Source organism: Leuciscus leuciscus (genome assembly GCF_965113295.1).
Source record: "Leuciscus leuciscus genome assembly, chromosome: 23".
In the NCBI taxonomy this organism is placed as follows: domain Eukaryota; kingdom Metazoa; phylum Chordata; class Actinopteri; order Cypriniformes; family Leuciscidae; genus Leuciscus; species Leuciscus leuciscus.
Window position 1 is genome coordinate 18,120,821 of NC_138747.1, and position 16,490 is coordinate 18,137,310.

The 16,490-nt window shown below is 36.2% G+C and overlaps 2 protein-coding genes and 1 long non-coding RNA gene across 14 annotated transcripts in view; 2 read left to right on the forward strand and 1 right to left on the reverse strand.

Moving 5' to 3' along the window:
• Positions 1-16,490, forward strand: part of LOC309488221 — a 159,140-nt gene that overhangs the window by 138,376 nt on the left and 4,274 nt on the right. The gene's annotated exons all lie outside the window — the stretch shown is intronic.
• mcf2l2 (MCF.2 cell line derived transforming sequence-like 2) overlaps positions 1-16,490 on the reverse strand; it is an 84,758-nt gene that overhangs the window by 21,152 nt on the left and 47,116 nt on the right. For all 12 annotated transcript variants that reach the window (XM_082156201.1, XM_082156197.1, XM_082156203.1 and 9 more), the window contains exons 15-17: positions 15,487-15,575; positions 1,945-2,011; positions 1,046-1,161 (exon numbers count right to left, since the gene is read on the reverse strand). In XM_082156201.1, the coding sequence (XP_082012327.1) occupies positions 1,046-1,161; positions 1,945-2,011; positions 15,487-15,575 (272 nt within the window). The remainder of the gene's footprint in view (positions 1-1,045; positions 1,162-1,944; positions 2,012-15,486; positions 15,576-16,490) is intronic.
• b3gnt5a (UDP-GlcNAc:betaGal beta-1,3-N-acetylglucosaminyltransferase 5a) lies at positions 2,084-8,177 on the forward strand. The gene is made up of 2 exons (XM_082156285.1): positions 2,084-2,737; positions 5,450-8,177. The coding sequence occupies exon 2, from the start codon at positions 5,712-5,714 to the stop codon at positions 6,849-6,851; it is 1,140 nt and encodes a 379-aa protein (XP_082012411.1). The 5' UTR covers positions 2,084-2,737; positions 5,450-5,711; the 3' UTR covers positions 6,852-8,177.

The window sequence follows — 16,490 nt, forward strand, 5'->3', positions numbered from 1 at the left end:
AAAATAATAATAATAATAATAATAATTGTTGGTCACCATTCACTTTCATTGTATGGGAAAGAACAGCATTAACATTGTTTATTTTGCACAAAATAAAAACATCAGAAAGGTGGCGAACGACACGAGGGTGAATAAATAATGACTATTATTTGAACTATCCATCTGTGGCCCTTTGTATGATTATTTAAGCAAAAGCTAAATGCATTTTATCCCTGTCAAACAAATCAATACAGAACGTCCAACATCAACAACAAACACAAAAGCCTTCGTAGAAGTCAAACTTTTCATTATGACACATGATGACAGGCTTGTGTTTCAATGACAGTATAAGCACAAAACCAAGGTTACAGCTGGGAATGGTGGGCGTCGTGTATCTCCACCTGATTGACGCGGTAGAAACAGGTGCTGGGGAAACGCATATGGGGAGGCACACAACACTGTTCGGGGGGGTTGGGGCTTTTATTGTTATTCCTGGACTTTGCTGAAACTCAATGCCATGTAAGAGACAATGAACTCTAGAAGAATAATCGCTAGCATGAGGCCAGCCGAACAATGGGCCAGGTAATCCCTATTGATTATTAGCAACAATGACTTTACAATCTGATATCACAAGCCCCACTCCCAACCCAGACACATTGTTGTTTCTCTTACGCTCATTAAATACAACAAAAAAAAAGAAGAAAAAAAGTTATGGTTAAAACGACTTCCTTGTTTTGTGGAGTTTACGATTAACAATATAGGGAAATATCAGAGTACTAACCTCAGGAAACTAAACTAACCTAACCAGTTGTCCTAAAAGCCATCCCAGGAATGTGGGAGCACATTGGGGGAGGGTCTGGCTCATGGAAAAGGGTGCTGGAAAATCCAGCTCAAGCTGTTTTCCGTGTTTTGGAAAATGGCAGCTGGTTTCCGTTCAAACTGGCAGATCATCTTGGACAAGCAACACACTAGCAACCTAACTGACCTGTTCTGACCAGCTGGAAATCCAATATCATTGTCCTTACGTTGGACCTTCCAACATAGGTCAGAAAATCAGTTTCCTTACTTCTGGTGAAATTCATAGATTTCTGGCAGATTGCCGAAGAGAACCTCCTTCTTGTTTTCCAAAGACGGTGGTATCAAGTAGATCAGCTCGGGGTCATCCAGTGCAGCGGCATAGCCCTGGAGGGCAAAGACACACAAATAAACACAACCACCAAAGCAGTCACACATTTCACTTCCTAAAATTTTCCATCTGCAACATTTACATTATTTGCATGCTTAGGTTCGCAAATGCTTTTTTATTGTTCTGGCAAATCACAAATACTAGGACTCAAATTATTTTTTGTGATTTGTATGAGATCTGTGAGAGATTGACATTTATTAAGCAAAAAGATTAAGTGATAATGAGGCCTTTTGAGTAATGTATTTAATATTTTTAATAAATATAAAATCAAATCATATGAGGTCTGTGTGAAAGCTTGAATATTTATGCATTTAAATAATAGGGGTAGACTAAATACAGATGACTTTATTATTAAGTTTAATTTCCGTTTAAAAGTTGGGGTCGTTTTTTTAAAGAAGTATCTTATGCATCAGCATCATTACTTCAGTGTCACATGATCCATCAGAAATCATTCTAATACGCTAATTTTCTGCTCAAGAATCATTTCTTATTATTATCAATGCTGAAAACAGTTGTGCTGCTTAATATTCTTGTGGAAGCCGTGATGCTTTTTTGCAGGATTTTTTGATGAATAGAAAGTTCCAAATAACAGTATTTATTTGAAATAGAAATATTTTGTTAATACCTTTAATGTCACTTTTGATTTAATGCATTCTTGCTGAATAAAAGTATTAATTTCTTTAAAAAAAATTCTTACAGACCCTAAACTTTTGATATGTTTTAGACAACTTGCAACAAGATCATTTCCTATTTCCTTTCTTATTTTCACATGCATGTACCTCTATGATGCTCTGCAGCTCTTCCACGTACAGCCTCTCCGTCTCAATCAATTCATTCATTATGTGACTGTTAAGAAAGATGAAAAATGCGTCAGTATTCGGTCATACAAATGTCAGAACATCGGTGTGACGAGAGATTTTTTATGGAAGCTAAACTATGAACAGGGCTCTCAGAAAAGGACGATTGGTAAAAGAATTGTTTTCATAGCAGAAAATAAGCTAAAAATGTATGATAAAGGCTGTTCCACTTAAACCATTTGGTATTTTGCACTGACACGTCAAATCTACCACTAACAAACAAAAAGGCAGCTCAGTTTCAATCTTTGTGCCAACTGTCGACGCTATAGCTCATCTAGTTTGTTTTCTATACTCTAAAAACAAATGTTGACACATTTTGTTAAAATGCTTGGTGCTATAAATGACCCTCTAAGTTTCAGATTTCATTTTGTCTTAACTAGTTCTCCTCTAACACAGACCAAGGCCAATGAATCGCATTTATTGTGCTGAGGTGCAGCCTTGCTTATGCGAATCAGATGACCCAAATTCAATGTTTCTGTCAGAGATGACTCTCTTTTCACAGTTTGTTCATATGATAAAGTTAGCCAATGTTTAAAAAGAGGCATGTACGTTCCTCCTCCCACCCATCAGGAAACACTCCTGCTCAAATGCTCTAGTAGTAGCTACACACTTCTGCTTCCAATACCGCTGTAACAATACAACTGAAGTCCAGGGCTTAAAAACAACTACGACTTTTGCATATTTGCTACATCATGAATGGGGCACGCTCTCAATGGTAAGTCGTATATATATTTTGAGTTCATTATAGAGTTTCTGCCCAGAGTTCTTCCAGAAAACAGTTAAAAGATTTAACTTCTAGAAGCCAAAATGTTTTTTTCCATTGCTATGTCAAGCCTTAGAGACCTCATGCTAAATTTACACTGTAACTGTGGAGTTTGAGTATTGAGTTTGATATAAGGGAAAACGAATGAGAGCGCCAAGCCCTTTTAAACATGCTGTCCGACTCATACAGTATGATTATTATCTATTAAAATTAATCTATGCATGAGGTGTTTTTCCAAAGAGTCTCTTTGGGAGTATCTCAATAATTTTTTAATGACATTTAACCTATAAGGAAAATTCAAGTAATGCTAATGTAAAATTCGAGAAATACTTTTACAGACTGTGATCACTAGGCAAGACTTTTTTAAGATGAGTTAACATTGACAAAGGTATTAAATAGAGAAGTTGAACAAGCCGTGAAGATTAAAAGGCAAAAAAGCACAATACAGTGTTGAAACAATTTAATGAATTGACATGTGAGAATGAGAAGGCAGTGAACATTACAGTAAGGAAACCGGTTTCGCTCACTATCATTTATAAATAGAAAGGCAGAAATGTGTTGAAATCTACATGAGTAATCTTTTTTAATGTATGACTTTACTTTTGTAATCCTTAATTGCGCAAAAAGAGTTGTAATGCATTTTTAGGCAAGTTTTGATCAAAATGAAGGGGTAAAAATGGGATGGACCAGTCATGTAGACTGTAGTTAAGGTAAATAATTGCACTAGCTGGCTGGTGTGAGCAGGCGATCCAGTTTGACAGACGATCCCTTCTGCTCCAGGCTCGCAAAAGTTTTGGGTGTGTGACATTATGAGTTTCATTGTTGTCGTGTCGTGCCTTTGAGTAGATTTGCTGCTGTAATGATCTTTTCGCGGTCGTGAATGTTTTGTACAGCACTCAGCAGATCAGCGCGTTCGGTGGCTTAAAGCCTTCTTTTATTCAACGTTGCGCTGAGTCGACGATTGCTTTCATTCAGAAGATCGATTCGGCGAGTCCCCTCAAGGTTTTGAATAAGCTCTCGCAACAAATGGTGTAAACAAGAAGCATTTGTTAGAGAGGAATGTTGTTTTGAAAGCAAATAGGTGGAATGACAATGAAAAAAAGAAAAAATAGGCAAAACAAATATTACAAAAGTGATAAAATATTCAGTAACACTTTGCAATAAAGCCTGCTTGTTAACATTAGTTAATGTATTAACTGACATGAACTAACAGAGCAATACATTTGTTACAGTATCTATTTTTATTTAATTTTTTATGTTAGTTATAATACTGCCGTTCATAGGTAATTCACAGTGCATTAACTAATGTTAACAAATACAACTTTTGATTTAAATAATCTATAAGTAAACACTGAAATTAACATTAACTAAGATTAATAAATGCTGTTGAAGTATTGTTCATTCTTAGTTCATGTTAACTAATAAAACCTTATTGTAAAGTGTTACCAAATATTTTAGTAATATTTCTACACAACTATTCAAAAGTATGGGGTCTGTACGATTTTTTATATTAATAATTTTATTAGGACGTATTTAAATTGATCAAACTGTCAATAAAGACTTAATTTAGTCCAACATATTTCTATTTCAAATAAATTATGTTCTTTTGAACTTTATATTTATCAAAGAGTCACAGTTTTCACAAAAATTTTAATAACTGCATAACTGCATAATTAAGCAGTTATGCAGTAAACTGTTAATAATGATAAGAAGAAGAAGAAGAAGAAGAAGAAGAAGAAACGTGCATTAATTTATTGTAAATGAACTATTTACATATTATTAGTATTATTTTATTATTAATCCAATAAAAAAATGCCAGATAATCTACTCAAATTCTATGCAGACAACCAAGAGGCAATTCAATGAAGTTAGTATTATTATTATTATACATTGTATTTATAGGCGCCTTTCATGGCACTCAAGGACACCTTACAAAATCCATAAAAACAATGACATTAAACAATAAAACCAGTACAGCAACAAAAATTAAATCACATAAAAGCCTGCCTAAAAAGATACGTTTTAAGATGAGACCGAAAGACTAGAACTGTTGCGAACTTCTACTGGAAGTGAGTTCTATAAATGGGGAGCTGCATAACCAAAAGCTTGTGGTCTGAAGTTGTCAGAGTGCGTTGCGTGTAAGACCAAGTGTAAGCGCAGAAGCCGATCTTAAAACGCGGGAAGGAGTATGAACAAGATCTAGAAGATATGAAGGTGCCAAGTTGCTAAGTGCTTTTTAAGTTAAATTTACAAGGAATTTAACTGAGAGCCAATGCACATTTAGTAAAAAAGGATAAATATGTTCAGAAATGGAAGTTTTGATAATAACTCGAGCATTTTGCTGCATTTTGTACCAAGTGTAATTTATGAAGAGATTTGGAAGGAAGCCCGTAAAACAAAGCAATACAGTAGTCGATTTGTGATGTTACAAGAGCATGCACAAGCGTAGTAGTACTCTTGAGTTAAAGGACAGGACGCAGACGATTTATTAAAGAATGTTAATATGAGTTTCAAAAGACAGAGTTCTGTCAAGAATGACACCCAAACCCGAAGTTGTCTGCATAAATAGCTACAATAAAAGTTTATGTACAGTAGCTTACTGTAAATCATAAGTATATGCAATCCCTGCATTCTTTTGAAATAATCATTCTTCTTTCTTTACAGAACACAAATGCGGCATTAATGCAATATCACTTCGAAAGCAAATAACGGCAGACATTTTTTGTAAAAAGAAGTGTAAGAAAAAAAGACAAAAAGGAAGATGTTCGGGGTTAATGCTTCTGGTTGGCCAACACACCTGCAGTGAGACGACTATGATGGAACTCAGGCAAACTCATAGCTGGAAAATCATTGAAAGTAGTACATCTGGATTGCATTATCGGACTTGACGAGAGAGGGTTTTGAGAGTGTGCGCAGCTTTAGCAGAATGTTCATAAATTGCAGAAGGGTGAGAAAATGGCATTTTCTACGGCTCGTCTCGATGTGCTGTGTCATGTCAATCCTTATGGTTTGCTGGGAACACGTGGACCACCATGTCGTGAGCCACATGAAGTCGTACTCCTACCGCTACCTGATCAACAGCTACGGCTTCATCAACAAGAGCCTCAGCGTCAGCCCGGAGGAAGCCGCCAGGTTTGGAAGTTTCCCATATTTGCTAAACAACAAGGACATTTGTAAGGACAAAGACGTGCTGCTCCTCCTCTTCGTGAAGTCCTCTCCGGGAAACTTCAAGAGACGGCAAGCCATCCGCTCCACTTGGGGAGACGAGTCCTACATAAGTCGAGAGCTGGGTGTTATCGTGAAGGTGGTGTTCGCTATGGGAGCTAACCGAGACATGCTCACTAATAAGTCAGTTCTGAAAGACTTGTGGAAGGAACATGTGAACCATGGTGACCTGGTTCAGCAGGATTTCCTTGACACATTCCACAACCTCACTGTGAAACTGCTGCTTCAGTTCCACTGGACGCACGAGAACTGCGCCCATGCCCGCTTCCTCATGACCGCGGACGACGACGTCTTCATTCACATGCCCAATCTGGTGCGCTACCTTCAGGACCTCAGAAGACGGAACGTGCGCAATCTCTGGGTCGGGCATGTGCACAGGGGGGCTCCTCCCATTCGCCGCAGGGACAGTAAGTACTACATGCCTTTTGACATGTACCAGTGGTCCTCCTACCCAGATTACACCGCCGGGGCAGGGTATGTGGTGTCTGGTGACGTGGCAGCCAAAATCTATCAGGCCATGCTATCTCTTAACGCCTCGATGCACATCGATGATGTCTTCATGGGTGTATGTGCCATTGCAGCTGGCGTCTCGCCTCAGGAACATGTTTACTTTTCGGGGGAGGGGAAAACCCCCTATCACCCGTGCATCTATGAAAAAATGATCACTTCTCATGGACACGAGGACGATATCAGGTATCTGTGGAAGGTTGCGACCTCACCACAGGTAGAAGGTATTTCGTCTGGATTGGTGGGGAAACTGTATTGTACAGCTGTGAAAATGATGCTACTTTGTAAGCCGTACTATACAAACACGTATTCCTGCATGGGAGCATTTACATAACGCGCTGTGAGATGAAGTCCGAGCAGTATTTCATTTTTTTTGTTGTTTTTTTTTGCTGTTTACTTTTGCTTTAAATGTTATATTGTGACATTTCCTAATAAAGATAAATGCTATGCGCCCTAAGCATATGTTTAGCACTTCTGCTTTTTATTTTTAATTTTTATATTAACTTTTTTTGTACAATGTAACAATCCCATGGTGAAAGAGCAGGAATGGGATAGAACATGAACATGATATGAACCTCACAAAACCTGTCAAGTTCGTATTTAATTATTTTGAAGATTATTTATTCTTTTTTTAATAAATTAAAAATTTAAATAAATTATTATTTTTGAAGCTTGTTTCCGCCACAGAATAAAACATTTTAAAAGATAATTGCGACTTTTTATCTCATAATTGCGAGTTTACATAGAACTCATAGAGTTCAACACTTACATTAGAGTTTACATGAGAAATAAACTTTATATCACAAGATATTTTTTATTCTGTGGCGGAAACAAGCTTCCACAGAATGCAAGATAAATTATGATATATTATTTAAGCAGTGTTTATAGTTCATAAATAGTCATTTTGTAATTTTTTAAAAATGCTTTTTTTTTTTAATCAGTTATAGTTATGAAAAATACTAAGATTTACTGAGAATAAGAATTACAAAAAAATTGAAAACTAGAATAGAATAAAATCAATAATAAAATTAAATGAAAATATGAATACCAAAAAACATAATTAATATTTAATTAACATTTTCTGTTTATCATCATTACAATTATTTCAAAAGGCAAAAAAAGAAAAGAAAAAAGAAATAGTATGGTGCTAATAATGGCCATTTCCCTTATTTTGGTAGGGTGAAATAGGATTGGACATGTTTTTGTGAGATCTAGCTGTGCTCAGTTTCAGTTTCTTTGTATTGCACCATTGATAATGGGAGACAAGATACTGTGATAAGACTGTGAGATAAGATGTTTCACTATGGCATGTAATTATAGAACTAATAACTAATGTCTTACCTTTTTATGGAAATAAAAACACATCTTTCATGTCGAAATTGTCATATGCTTCTGCTTAAATCTTTTAAACAGCAAGAGGGCATTTTAATGAGCAGATTATATACAATGTTGCTACTGGTAAAAGATAAAGTTATATTTTGCTTCAATAAACAAAGTGTATTGAGATTTATTGCATATTGACATTATCATGACAATTTACCCTAAATTTTCATCATGTGCAAAACAATTCTTGACACTGTAAATGTGAAATTACTGTATTACAGAATGTAATACGTTGAGAATAATAAGAATTGTAAATAAATTGTTGCTACAAGAAGAATGAGATGCTTCAATAAGCATTAGTCTTTGTACAAATAATGGCAAAAATGTAGATGTTTGCTGATTGTTTAAATTACTTACTTATAATGAGCTAAAGAAACAAAATTACTGAAAATTTTTTCACAACTTTTCAAAAATCGAAGTTAACAACTCTTTCCCCCTGCCAGCATTTTTTTTTTTTTTTTTTTTTTTTGAGCCAGCACCAGCAATCATTTTCACAAAACTTTCATGGCCCACAGAATATTTTGTTGTATGAATATCTGAACATTAGGGGTGTCAAAATGAATCATTGATGCATCGCGATGCAGACGAGGACAATTCGGTATCGGTTCAGTAATAGACCATAATCGATTATAATGTACTGACGCTTTTCTGACGTCATTTGTCGCGGTAGCATACAATGGCAGAGGGAGGTGAGACACAAGTGCGAGAAAATTAAAAATGCTCCAACTACTTTAAAAGCCTACATCAGGGCACATTTTGGCTTTTATGAACAACCTAGTAAGCACGACCTGCAGAAGACACGTGCTGTGTGCGCTCATGTCACGCACAAATAGAATATGCAGGAGGTAATACCACTAACTTGATAAACCACGTTAGCCGTTTTCAGCCCGAGCTCACTGCTTTAGAGTAAGCGGATGAGCTCGAACGTCACCCGAATCCGCAGCCAAAAACAAATCATCCACCCGCCCCAATCATTTTCTCTGATTTAAGTATCCGCACCCGATGGTCAAATTACAATTATTATGTGTTGTTACGCGTGATTATAAATGGATCACCGCAGAGGTGGACAGTAACAAAGTACATTTACTTGAGTACTGTACTTAAGTATACTTTTTGAGTATTGTACTTAAGTACACTTTTTGAGTATCTGTACTTTACTTGAGTATTATTTTCTCTGATAACTTTTTACTTTAACTTCACTACATTTGAAAGACGAATATCGTACTTTTGACTCCACTACATTTGTGTCAAGGTCCTTGAGTAGAAAGTAGTAACATTGGTCAGGGGTTGCATTTTGGTTGGAAATGAAAGTCATATTGACGTCAGCATCCGACGTTGGATTTTGGTTGGAACGTCTGTCCAACATTGGAGATTAACGTCAATCTGATGATGGATTCTGACATCAACCTGATTTTCATTTTCAACGTTGGGTTTGGTCTTCTAAATTCAAATTGTGTCATTGTTTTGGAGCACACTAGCTTATAGATAACAGTAAGGCTAACACATTCATACTAAAAGCCAAAAAAACTTTAAAAAGGGCACTCTTTGAGGGAACAACCATTTGGGTGACCGAAACCATTGTGGTCGTTATTGAGTGCATTTACAATCTCACATTCAATCCCACTACTGGAACTACTGGTAGGCAGGCACTGGCAGGCATATATATTCAGAGGCTTAAGGTAGCCTATTACATACAACAATGCAACAATAATAAAACAATGCATTGACATTTACTTTTTACTTTTGATACTTAAGTACTTTTAAAAACAAGTACTTCTGTACTTTTACTAAAGTAAAAATCGGTCTTTACAACTTTTACTTGTAACGGAGTTCATATTTGACCAGTAGTATCTGTACTTTCACTCAAGTAAGGAAGTTGTGTACTTTGTCCACCTCTGGATGATCGTCACCTTCAACAGCGAACTCGGCGACAGTTGATGCGCACATCTTTAATGGTAACATAATACACTGATTAATGAGCGCTGCTTTTAAATGAACATTTCTTTAAAACAAAATTTATTTGACAGATTTTCCTTTTCTTAATGGCATAAACAAGCTTTACTCCCTTGAAACTTAAACTGGAATGTCACTGTCTCTGTCACTGCGACTTCCCAAACAGGCAAGCACACGCACACACACACACATCACTTTTGAAGTAAAACTGAAAATTGAGGAACCGAACCGTGAGACCGTGTAGGTTCACACCCCGCATGCACTAAATCAAAAGAAAGAACAGAGCCTGTGCTTTTAAACAAAACAAAACAAAATCATGCATTCTTATTTTAACACTTGAATGTGGGTAAATTTCATTTAAAAAAAGCAACATTTTGAACAAAAAGCTGAGAAAATTGTGTATTTGTCAAAGACTACATACAGATCGGATTCAGAACATTGGTCAAAACATAGACCGGGTAAAGTGAGTCCATCTACAACCTCAAAGCTTGCACAGTCCTGTATCTCTTCCTAGGACGACTTTTTATTCGGTAATGTTAGGCAATTTTGATTTATTTGCTGTTTGATGATCGCATTAGCTTAAGTATGTGTTTCTGTTCCTTCTTCGCTGGTTTTTGGATCAGGAGATTTGGTACTCTTTCAGAAGATGTGTAATTGCATAATTGCTATTGTATAATAGTGAATATATGGAATACATGAAAGAGTTAATCTGTGCTGAGACTTGATGAATCATTTTTGTTGCATTAAAAGTTGTGAGTCATTTATTGTGGCTATTTCTGCGATCTCATGTGATTGACAGGTTGTACCGCACTCGTGCCAAAACACATCATCAGAGAAGAGATGTCGCTGGAATAGGGAAGGGAAAGTTATTTTCATTAAAGATTAAGGGGGAACATTAATACAAATTAAAAAAAAAGGAATTTTTGATTTCATGATGACTTTAAAGCTGGATGAAGACAGTATTTGTTGAAATTAGGTGTTATTTTTTCATATTTGAGTAAAGCAAAATACCTGTTACTGTTTAATGTTCAGTTAAGTTTGAACGTTATGTTAACGTTTTTAAGGTATTATGCTGCTACTATTATATTGTATGTTGCTTAGCTCAATGAGAAGCAGCTGTACTAATGTCAGTAACAAGTCATTTCTTCTATGTTCAATGCACTTGCTATTATTGATTAATTCTATTCTATTTCCTGGAATTCTCCTTCATCATGCGCTTCCTTGCAACAGGCAACTATGCCACTAAAGGAACTCATTGACATACCACTCACCACATAACCAAATGTAGAACATTAACCACTAATATCTGTCTTTTTGATGACGTTGTAGTTTACTCAAAACACAGACTTAAATATACTGGGCATATATAAATAAAAATGTCCAAATTCATATAATTTTTATTTGTATTTTAATGCAATAAAACAACTCCAATCATATCTACAGTAACTGACTATTCAAGTTGTTGTTACTATAAGAACCTTATGGCTTTAAAACAAGAGAAAATATTTACGATTTAAAGTGTTCAGATATGGCTGGTAAACTCTATCTAGAGTCTAACAGATCAAATTGTGTATGTCTTAAAAGAGAATAACTTAACCAGATGTAAAGGGGTTGCCGGCTACAAGGTTGGTCCTGCATTGCAGTATAACACCACAAGTTAATTCCCATAAAATGAACACAATGCATGATATTTTTGAGTGTCAGACAATTGTATAAAGAAGAAGAAAAGTGGGTGTAATTTCATCACTTTTTCTTCCACAGGAAATGCAGTTCAACAGATGTGTTTTTAATCTGCCCTTAAAGGAAGCTAAACTGATAAGGCAAATCTGACAAGCTCTGGAATCTGGTTCCAGCTGTGGGTGGCACAATAGCTAAACGCCATCTCGTTTTGAATGTACCCGAACCGGCTTGACCCTTGCAATCTGAGAGCTCTATTTGGTTTGTATTCTACCAACATATCTGCCATGCATTATGCCATGCATTTTAGGTTGTCAGTATTTGCAGCGTGTTTCTGTATTTGGTTGCATTGTGACTATTTGCAGTGTGTTTACGTATTTGGTTGTGTTGTGAGTACTTGCAGCGCGTTTCTTTATTTGGTTGCGTTGTGAGTATTTGCATCACGTTTCTGTATTTGGTTGGGTTGTGAGTATTTGCATAGCATTTCTGTATTTTGTGTTGAGAGTACTTGTGGCACATGTGTTGTCAAAATATGTTTTTGTTTTTTTTTCTAGTGTTTTTTTTTTCTATTTGCATGTGTTTTCTTCAGTTGTAGCACATTGAGCTCTCTCGGCCACCATACTTAAAGGATTAGTTCACCCCAAAATGAAAATTTCCTAATAATTTATCACCCCAATGCCATCCAAGATATCCAAGATATTCTCATAATTAAGAGAAATTATGTTTTTTGAGGAAAACTTTTCTGGATTTTTCTTCTAACAATGGACTTCATTGGTTGCCATCGTTTTGAAGTCCAAATCAATGCAGTTTCAAAAGTCTTTGAAGTGTTTAAACAGGCTGTACGCGATCACAGCTGAAGAAGAGGTTGTTATCTAGCAAAACAATTGGTCATTTAAAAAAAAAATATATATATGTATAGACTTTTTACCTTCAATAGTTCGGATTGAGCTGATCAACAAACGGACAGGGAACTACGTCATCACGTTGAAAGGTCACACCGGCGCCGGCAGAAGTACCGCCCCACTGTTTACAATGCGACCGTACGTAGGAGGATAGTTCAAATAGTATTGTTTGCTATTATATATAGTAATAGTATTCAGTGAATATGAATGTGAATAGTATATGAATAACATTCTGATGAATATGAATAGTAGTTCAAATAGTATTGCCGGTGCCGACGTGACCTTTCAATGTGATAACGTAGTTCCCTGTCCATTTGTTGATCAGCTCAATCCGAACTATTGAAGGTAAAAAGTCTATAAATTATAAAATTCTTTTGAAAATGACCTATCGTTTCGCTAGATAACAACCTCTTCTTCAGCTGTGATCGCGTACAGCCCGTTTAAACACTTCAAAGACTTTTGAAACTGCATTGATTTGGACTTAAAAACGATGGTAACCAATGAAGTCCATTGTTAGAAGAAAAATCCAGTTTTCCTCAAAAAACATAATTTCTCTCCCACTGAGGAAAGAAATACATGGATATCTTAGATGGCATTGGGGTGAGTAAATTATTAGGAAATGTTCATTTTGGGTTGAACTAATCCTTTAACCCGAATTACTATGGTACGCCTATAAAAAGTGTTTATACAGTGTTTGGACTATTTTAGACCGAACGGGATGACAACCACTGCGGAAATAGGAAGAGTTCCTTGCACAAGAGCTTCTCAAGACTCATATTTCTGCAGGCGAAGTTGATGGGGTCAGTTGATTTTACACTGTGTGCACTGTGTTGCATCAGATACCAGCATAGAGACTGGCAATTTGCGGTTTTGTGTGTCCTCACACTTCACCCCTAACCTCACACCATTTTCACACCGGCGAAAGTGCACTGCAAAAAGTTGCTGTAAGTGTCAAAATGAAATGTAAAAAGCAGAAGCAGTAGCAAGCCTAAAACACAAATTATAAATTCTGTAGTGAAATTAGAAACTGTAGTCATGGTATTGCAAAATACAAAAGAGACCGTGTCACAGATGTAGTGAAGAAGATCCGTGTTTGAAAACCGTTATGAGACCCAACAGGGATAGGTTTGTTGACCTGTTTGGCGTGAACAATGCCGAACAATGGGGCCCAAGGACCAGGATTGAAAACTACTGAGGTATAAGATACTATCTAACAAACTAGTTAATCCTGTATATTCAGATATGGCATCACATGTGAGATTAATGCGTGTCATCAGAAAGATAGAAAGATTTAGACCAAGTAAAACACAATGGGCCGCTATCAGAAAGATGAGTGTTGTTTAATGTGTCACCCATATGCACTTTTATGTCCAAGTTGTGATGTCAAAAGTGTTCAAACATTAGTCTACATGATTACCAAGGAGAAAAGTGTGTCAATGAAGTGCTTGATATGAAACATCAAACTCGTGTAAAAAAAAGAAATAAACCCAAATAAAGATAAATATTACTTGGGAATAGTCTATTTTTTATCGTGCATAGTTTTTAATCAAGTTGTAGTTTCAAAAAAGTTGTGGAGTTATACAGGAAATTTGGGTAAATATTATTTAATTGTGTGTAAGTGAGATGTACTGTACAAAACATGCTAGCTAGCTGTGAAATTAGCATTAGCCAGAAAAAAAGTCTGCTATTTCTTATTCCACACATATACAAATTGATGACATTTTAATCTAGCTATAAAATTAAGTCCCTGTATTTACCCAATAGGCTACGTGCACAAGCGTCGTGACGAACTTCCGCTATTGTCAGAAGTCGGCATATCAGTTTCCGGTTTACGACTGTCTTCATCGGCATCCGCTATAAACAAACAAGATGAGTGCTGCTGTTGTACGAAAAAAAGAGATATAATTTGCTTGACACATCTAAGTTTCTAAGAACTGTAGGTGGATCTAACGCCCGTTTCACACATACTCCGTGTGCAGTGTGTGTGCGGTGCAGGAGCAGCACGCCCTATAGTGCTTCACATATGATGCGTTTGCAGTAAATAACTGATCCGCGGCAGTACCACAAACACTTACTTACTATTTTTATTTAAAATCCAGAAGTTATGCTGCAACTTTTATTTTTAAAAAAAGTTGTCAGCATTGCAATTCTCTTTGTACACATATACACTCTTTAATGGACACATGCACGTTTAAACACAATTTAAACAACGTAGGGCTATTATTCCATGCATTACTTATACTTATATTAAGTTGCTCAAGCAAGTGGTCAAATATTTAAGTGTAAATTAACAAAAACAGCCGACTCTCATGCCTTTTCTTTTGCATTTAAATTTTAATAAAATAAATCTTGCATGTCACAAAGAACTTGTTTTTCCACCTCCACCAATGAGACGAGTGTTGTTCATTATGTCGCCTTGTTGAAGTAAATTGTAGTTTTCCTTGCTTTACCCAGGTCTTCTAAAAGTAAAAAGATGACTGTGAAAAAAATAGTAGTATATAATTAAATGCATTTATTGTGAGATTACTACATTTTATTTAATTAAACGCATTTATGGTGAAATTACTACATTTTCAGGTCAATCTTTGTTCATTCTGACCACGAAACATGCGCTGTCACTTTTATTCAGCGCACCCGTGCACGCACAGCAGAAATAGACTCGGTGTGGGAACGATCGCTGCACTGCTGTATACGCACCGCTCCTGGAACGGATCGACGGACTGCAACCGTGTGTGGCGTTTTGGATCACTGCTGTGTGTCACTTTGCACTGCTTCAAGCCGCTAACAGCAATTTAAGCTTAAATTTCGCTGCACGAAATAGACATTTTGGGCGACGCGCAAGTAAACCGGAAACTGATATGCCGACTTCTGACAATAGCGGAAGTTCGTCACGACGCTTGTGCACGTAGCCCATTCCAGTGGGTAAATACACTGTAAATACACAAGTGGGTCTTGTCCTTTTCGTAACCTTGGATAGTTTCTGACACCGTTTAACACATTTACCCCTTTTGTGATTTTGACTGGAAATCTCTTTCTCAAAAGACATGTTTTTACCTGCGTCTGTTTGAAAGTGACTCTTCTGTTTCATTGTTCATGAGAACATGACTCGAACCCCCTTGGCCTCCTTCATGCATGACCTCGATCTGTGAAAAACCACAGGAAGACAGAAAACTGCATGTTAAAGATTCAATTTTAAATAAAAACAGCGTTATGTATTCTGGACGTATAATTTGTAATGATAACATAAACTCTTATTAAATACAATTATTATTACAGGCAAGAACTAAGGTAACAATCTATTTCAAAAGTCCTCTATAGACAATCTGCAAACCAGTTGTATTACTGTAATTTAATTACTTATCCCTTAAAGCAGTAAGTAAGGGATTACTTAGATTTTTTCTTTAATTTAATAACAGTTACTTATAATGGAATTGCATTATATACTGTACTGCAATTCTATATAAAACAATAGTGGATTTAACATTAAAATTTAGCGTCTAATGTTAAAATGTATGTTTTAATGCAATCGTCTTTTAAATATTTTGGTCAGTTAAAGATTAATTTATGCAATTTTATATATATATATTTTTTTAAGAATTAAAAAAAGCAGTTTCATGTTTGTCCTTGTATTGTTCAACTGGTCGAGGTTGATATGGGATTGAGGCCACATTTACACATAGCCGGGTATTTAGAGAAACGAATATTTCTCCCCCTCCGTTTTCAAAAATAACATCGTGCACACAATATCGTTTTCAAAAACAGTTGCCGTTTACATCAACCCGCATAAATACAAAGGGGCGGCAGTGTAAGGAGAAGGATAAAGCCATGCAAGCCAATCAGAATCCTCAAAATCGACAACGACGAATAGCACGAGCGACTTCCTGTTCCTTTCAAAACAATAGACATGGCGACAAGCCATAGAGCCATAAAATAGACAAGCGAAGCAAATGCAAACAGGCCAAAAGCGTTTTCACAAAAGTAAAAATGAGTACCACTTTAACAGCATCCACGATCAAATAGTAGCCAAACAAACTCATAGACAGTATGGAACAAACTCT

Coding starts and splice junctions, on each gene's coding strand:
- b3gnt5a (XM_082156285.1), top strand. CDS start 5,712: ATGTTCATAAATTGCAGAAGGGTGAGAAAATGGCATTTTCTACGGCTC.